General features: G+C 49.7%; 1 protein-coding gene across 3 annotated transcripts in view; it reads left to right on the top strand.

Moving 5' to 3' along the window:
- The first annotated feature begins 1,621 nt into the window (after window positions 1–1,621).
- The window catches only part of CACHD1 (cache domain containing 1), a 207,095-nt gene continuing 202,716 nt past the window's right edge, over window positions 1,622–6,000 (top strand). For all 3 annotated transcript variants that reach the window (XM_045835536.1, XM_045835535.1, XM_045835534.1), the window contains exon 1: window positions 1,622–2,478. In XM_045835536.1, the coding sequence (XP_045691492.1) occupies window positions 2,233–2,478 (246 nt within the window). In that variant the 5' untranslated portion in view covers window positions 1,622–2,232. The remainder of the gene's footprint in view (window positions 2,479–6,000) is intronic.

Genomic DNA, 6,000 nt, shown 5'->3' with positions numbered 1-6,000 from the left:
ATGCTGGATGTCATTATTATTTTTGTTTTTGGTTTGCAGGCTGGTGCTCAATCCACTGAGCCACACCAGCCAGGACGATATTTTGGTTTTTTCCTTCAGTTACCACATGGCTGATATATTTTGCTTCACTGATTGGTTCATTATCTTGTGCAGTGATATAGCAAAAAAAAAAAAAAGAAAGAAAGAAAAACAGAAGTTACAGGATCATCTACCAAATGTCACTTCAACTCTGGCAACAGAAGACAACATATATATCTTTTTATCCCATTATTAATTCAAGAATCATTTTTATGGTACCTATTTTGTTTGGTATCGAGGAGCTAACTGTGGTGGTGATGGACTGGTCCCTGCTGGCAATAGGCTTACCTTAGTTCTGATATGTGAGTTCCATAAAACAAACATTGCAGATACTAAATGCTGCAAGAGTCTGATTTGCCCCTCTCAAGGGGCACAGAGTGGAGAGTCATCACAAAATGAAAGCATAGTATAGCAGAGACAAGGCTGACTAGGGAATTCAGAATAGAGAAACAACCAATCAGGTAAAATGGGCCAGGGAGAGATTACAGGAAGTGCGTCTTTAATACAGTATAGTCAAAGAAAGAAAACAGAAGGTTTTTCTGGAAAGTGAAGAGGGTACTACATCCAGGTTCTAGTCCTTAATCGTCCTGAGCATGGCTCTGTTCTCTAGAAACCTGCAAATAGCAATGTCACAAGGTTTGGGAGAAGAATGGCACCTTTAACAACCCCCTCCCCCATCCACTTATTCCAGATGCTTCCAACAGGTGATTTCTCAGAGACCTCAGCCAGGAATCAGGGGAAAATAGGAAGGTTAACAATCTTGCTTCCCTCTCATGCTCCAGGGAGTATGTGTGGGGCAAACTCCAGTTGAGCAGTTTTGTGGGGTTTTTGGTTTTGTTTTTGCTTTTGATGGGATCAGGTTGCTCCTTTTCAAAGACAGGAAAAAATGATGTATTTAAGAGCAAGAGCCTTGGAGTCAGACTTGTGCTTAAATTCTGGATCTGCCTCTTATCCCCTGGGTGATCTTCTGGCAATTTATTCCACCTCTCTAAGCTTCAGTCTTTGTTACCTAAAAATTTGGGATAAAGATGTGTACCTCATCTAGATGCGGCGGGGATTAAAGGATAATTTTACAAACCCCAGAGCACATTGCAGGGCACAGAGTAGCTGATTAAAAAAAGAAATCTGTCGATCCAACCAGTGCTCGCTATTGTCATGAATAACCTCGAAGAAAAGCAGTGTGGACGCTTAAACGGCAGTCCCCTCCTTCCCAAATCTCTGCCAGGCAGAAAGCCAGCGTCCTAGAACTTAGGGGACTTTCGATGGGTGGAACCTTGAACGGGTGGGACCCCGGAGTCACTCGCGTTGGCAGAGGCGGCGAGAGCTGAGGTGGGGCACAGTCCCCGGTAACCCGAGGGTCCGAGTGACCCCAGCCCCGGCAGGGCTGGTGCCCGAGAAGAGAGCCTTGCTCTCCGGCACTGGCGTCTCCGAGGGCCAGTTCTGGGGCGGGAGCAAGGCAAAGAGAGGAGGGGCCACTGGGGGAATTTCCCCGCCTCTCTTGCTTGTTCCATAAATCACCGCAGCCGCCGCGGCGGCCAAGCCGGGAAGTACGCGGAGCCGGAGCGCAGCGTGGTGGCACCAGACACCTCCCTTTCCCCCTACCGCTTTCTTTCTTTCTGTCTTTCTTTCAGTAATTATTATTATTTTTCTACCCCGCAAGCCTCCCCCTCTCCCTCCTCGTTCGGGTGGCTGCCCCAGTCCAGCAGCCGGGACGCTGCTCCGCCTCCGCTGGGTGCCGCCGGCCGCCCTCGCCTCCCTGCGCCGGGACTCCGGGAAGCGAAAGCTCTGCGGCTCCCAGCTCGCGCTCCGCCTGTCAGCCCCACGGCCGCGCGGCTGGCGTACCCGGGTGCAGGCGTCGCCGCGCTTCGAGACGTCCGCAGCGCCGTGGGGGCCCTGCCCGGGTCCCGGAGACCGCTCGGGCGACTGCTTCCTCTCCCGCCGGCCGCGGGAGCCCGGCGATGGTGGCCGCCTGCGCTCCCGCGCTGTAGCCGGGCGCCCCCTAAGTTTGGAAGCCGCCGCGGCGCGGAGAGGAGTCTGCACTAGGGGAAGAAAGTTTTGCGGGGTGCGCCGAGCGGGCCCTGGGCGCACCTCCCGTTGCTCTCTCCCCGCTTTCCGGCGCCTGGAGCCTGTTGGCGGGGAGTGGAGGGAGGCAGCATGGCCCGCGAGCCGGAGGAAGAGGAGACGGCGAGGACCGCCGCCCTGGCCCGCCGCTGCCGAGGCAAGCCCGGCCGGGCCGGGGCCGGAGCGCTGCGGCCGTCCCTCTGGCTGTTCTGCCTGGTCGTATGCTGGCTCCTGGGCGCGGTGGCCGACGCCGACTTCTCCATCCTGGACGAGGCACAAGTGCTGGCGAGCCAGATGAGGAGGCTTGCGGCCGAGGAGCTGGGGGTCGTCACCATGCAAGTAAGTGGCTCACATTGCGCCCCCCAACTTGCCAGACACCCTGTGTCTCCTGCGCGGATTCCCGTTCCCAGCACAGGTCCCCTTGACCGTACACCGACCTCTCTGGCATGCACAGACCAACCCCCGACAAGCTTTCCACCGAATACCTCTGTTCTCTGCACAGGATCCCCCCACCCCCAACTGCACACCAACTCTTTCTAGCACGCAGGTACCCACCCCTCTGCAGAAGCCCCTGCCCTTTGCACGGAACCCACTTTCCCTCCCGCCCAGCGCCTTCAGCTCAGCAAGGGTTCTCTAGTTCCCTCGCATCTCCTCCCCTAATTTGTTCGAATCTTCTCCGCGGTCTTGTTTTTACCCGGACGCCCCTGCAAACTTCCCTTCCCTCTTTGTGTACCCATCCCGGGGCAGACGGCCGCGTCTGGCTCGGACGATTTTCCGAAGCCCCTAGCCTACCCTCTCACCACCTCCTCGTGTCCCTCCGGACCGAGGCTCATTCATGGACGCCGAGAGGGAAGGCACCAGCAGCTGCCTCTGGGCCACCTGGGTCCCGGCAGAGAGCGGCGCGGGAGCAGACTTCGCGCTCCTTGTCCCCGAGTGCATTGGGGGAGGGGATGATTTGGTATATTCCTGGTAGATTCCTTACTCTTGTCTTGTGTGGGAGTTTTTTTGTTGTTGTTGCTGTTTGCTGTGGCCATTGTCCGTTGAGCGCTCTCCGCTGTACGATTTTTGTTTTGTTTTGTGTATGCCTTTTGGGGGGTGGGGCGGGGAGGGGAGCACAGTGAATAAGGTTCCTATTTATGTAGTTTGTTTACCGTGTCCCTCTTCCCTAGAAGAGGGGGGCTTAAAAAAAAATGAGCGGGGCTAATTAGGAATCCTGAAGATGGTGACTAATAACCAACAGTAGTAAAAATGGCTAAACAGCAACCACCTGGAGATTGTATTCTGCCGGTATTTTAACCTACTTGGTCGGAAAGGCCCCCTGGATTAGGAGAGGTTGAGATGACATTAGGAGCCTGAACCTTTGCTGTACCATTCTTCGGGAAAACAACCTCATTCTCTTATGCCTTCTAACAATGAAGATGAATGTGGTCTTCGAAAGAACGAAGTTTTCAGGAATGTGTTCTTGCAATAGCTTTCAGAATTCGATTTTACTGTGGCCACTGGTCCACCTCCTACCGGGAGGGAGACGTGTTTTGAGTTGCTTTGGTAGGATTCAGGTTTCTGACGTCTTTTTTTTTTTTAACCCCCCTTCTATGACCTCCTCAAGCAGCTCCCAGGATGGTGCAGTTTTCCTAAAGCAGCTAACAGAGAGCTTTTACACTAAAGTAGAAGACGATTAGGATTTTTTTTTCTTAACAGTGAGGTGAAATTGAAGAGTGGTTGGTTTGCTGGAAAGATAATTCTGTACAGTATTTATTTGCAGACATCCGGCCATGAAGTGCAATAGAGTCGGATTCTTCTTTCTCTGTAGAATAATAGACAAGCTTTTAAGTTACCTCATTTAACTGTCCTTTCCCATGCACATCTTTCAGGGTTAGATCCAGTTATAATTTTTTCCATATGCACTTTGTGATTTCTGATGACTGTTGACAGAGTTCTGAGGAGTGAAGTGACTTTTAGAGGAAATAGAACTAAAACGTTAGTATAAAAAACTAGGACTTTTACCCCCCGGTGGTGCATGTTTCAACTCAGAGCACAAACAATTGTATTTTTGCATAGAGACACCTCTTTTAATAAAGGAAATTTAATATGTTGCTGTTTTGGACTTTGCTTGTAAGATTAGCAGGCATTTGTCACCTTCACCTCATCACTAGGTCTGGACAAGGGACACTAGGATTTTTTTCCCCTCCTGGTTTAAGCTAAGGGTTTGCTTTCTCTAAGATACTGACAGCAGTTTTTCTGTTTCTCACCCGATCCTTGACAAAAGGTGAAATTGGATCCTAACACATTGTCATTCAGGTAGGGATCCAAAGCAAATGTAGTTTTAAAAGGCTTCCCTGTTGAAAAGGAGACACTTCAGAAAAAAGCTCTGATCGGTGGGGGGTTTGTGCCCAAATGGCCCTTTATCTCCTCCCAACTGGCCTCTTTCTAACACCTTTGCAACCTCATTGTAGAAACTGGCCTCCTGGGGGACAGGGTTTTTGTCTGGCAAAATGTGAAGTGGCTTCTCTCCTTTTTTTTGAAAGGAGAAACACACACTGTATTTAATATTTAAATTCCTCTTCTTGAGCTGTACATTGATCTGCCACTTGCCTTCACCTGGGAAAATGGGGGCGAGTCTCTTATGAATTTTGTTAGAGTGGCAGCTTTTTGGGGGCTGGGGGTGGGTGGAAGTACTTGGAACGTCAAGTCTAAGGCAGATTAGGTTTTTGACCTCTAGAACAAAGATTGCGAGCCTCATATTTTCCTCTCATCCTCAGGAACTTGTTCAGTGGGCCTGAAATTTTGTGGGGCTAGTTACCTAAAGTGCAGATCATACAGGCCTCCCTTGTGGAATGTTGAATTTTATATCTGTAGAGCTAATTGTTGTTCAGAGGTAGGAAGCCTCGAGTGGACGTTAAGGTGAGCAGGTCGGACTTCCTTATGAGAGGGCTGGGGAAAGGTTGTGTCCCTTTGCAGGAGGAAAAATGTCCTCCCTTGGTGAAGGGATCCACTTCGTTCATTTGACCTTAGCATTTCCAGCTCATGCAGACCTTTCAGGACAGCATCTTATTTGACGAAAAACTTTCAAAGTCAGCATATATGTAAAGAGCTTATTTTCAGACTTTTTAATTTACGCTGTTGTGGCTGAAATTCTGCAAAGATTTTTTTTTTTAATTTTGAGAAATTGCAAAGTCAGTCCTGAAACAAGGCGTGTTCCAGCATTTTGAATGGCAACACATACTGCTCACAGGAGTTTGCAGGTGGTAATTTTGTAAACAAACAAACAAAAAACCCCCCACCAAACCCCACCAAACAAACAAACAAACAAAACCCCAGCCTTCTTTCAGCACTGGAGTTTCCCATGACATAGGTTTTGTGCCCGCTGATAGAGGAGACAGTCTGAAAAGTGGTCCATCTTAAAGATTTTCTTGGAAAGGCTTTCTCCTGGAGGCTGCTTGCTCTTTCTGTTGTTGTTGTTGCTCCTTTTTAGTAATGGAGACACTTGAAAAAAACCTTGAAAAAATTGCACCAACTGACTCTGCTAGTGCCCTGGGAAAGCTGTCACTGAATACTGCCCCCCTGGCAGAGGACATCATACATCATGTGTAAAAGTCAAAAACCTAATCATTGTCTCCTTGGGGGTCTGGTGCAGTGAAACCATCTACATCATGGTCTGGGGAACAGAGAGTGGCTGTGTCCAGGGAGACTTGAGCTTTTGCTTATTCATTCATGCGACAAGTTTTTATCAAGCTGCATAGGGGAGGGAAAAGAACTCTATACTTGGTTCCAGTATAGAGAGTTCCAGTGCATGAAGATCATGCACTTGAAGTTGCATGACCTTCATCTGCAAATTTGGGAATGATGATTCTTCCCAGAGAT

The sequence above is a fragment of the Phyllostomus hastatus genome, unplaced genomic scaffold (genome assembly GCF_019186645.2).
Source record: "Phyllostomus hastatus isolate PE091 unplaced genomic scaffold, TTU_PhHast_1.1 phas_contig_209, whole genome shotgun sequence".
Taxonomy (NCBI): Eukaryota; Metazoa; Chordata; class Mammalia; order Chiroptera; family Phyllostomidae; genus Phyllostomus; species Phyllostomus hastatus.
The sequence above is the reverse complement of the archived record's forward strand: the minus strand, read 5'-3'. Positions and strand labels throughout refer to the sequence as shown.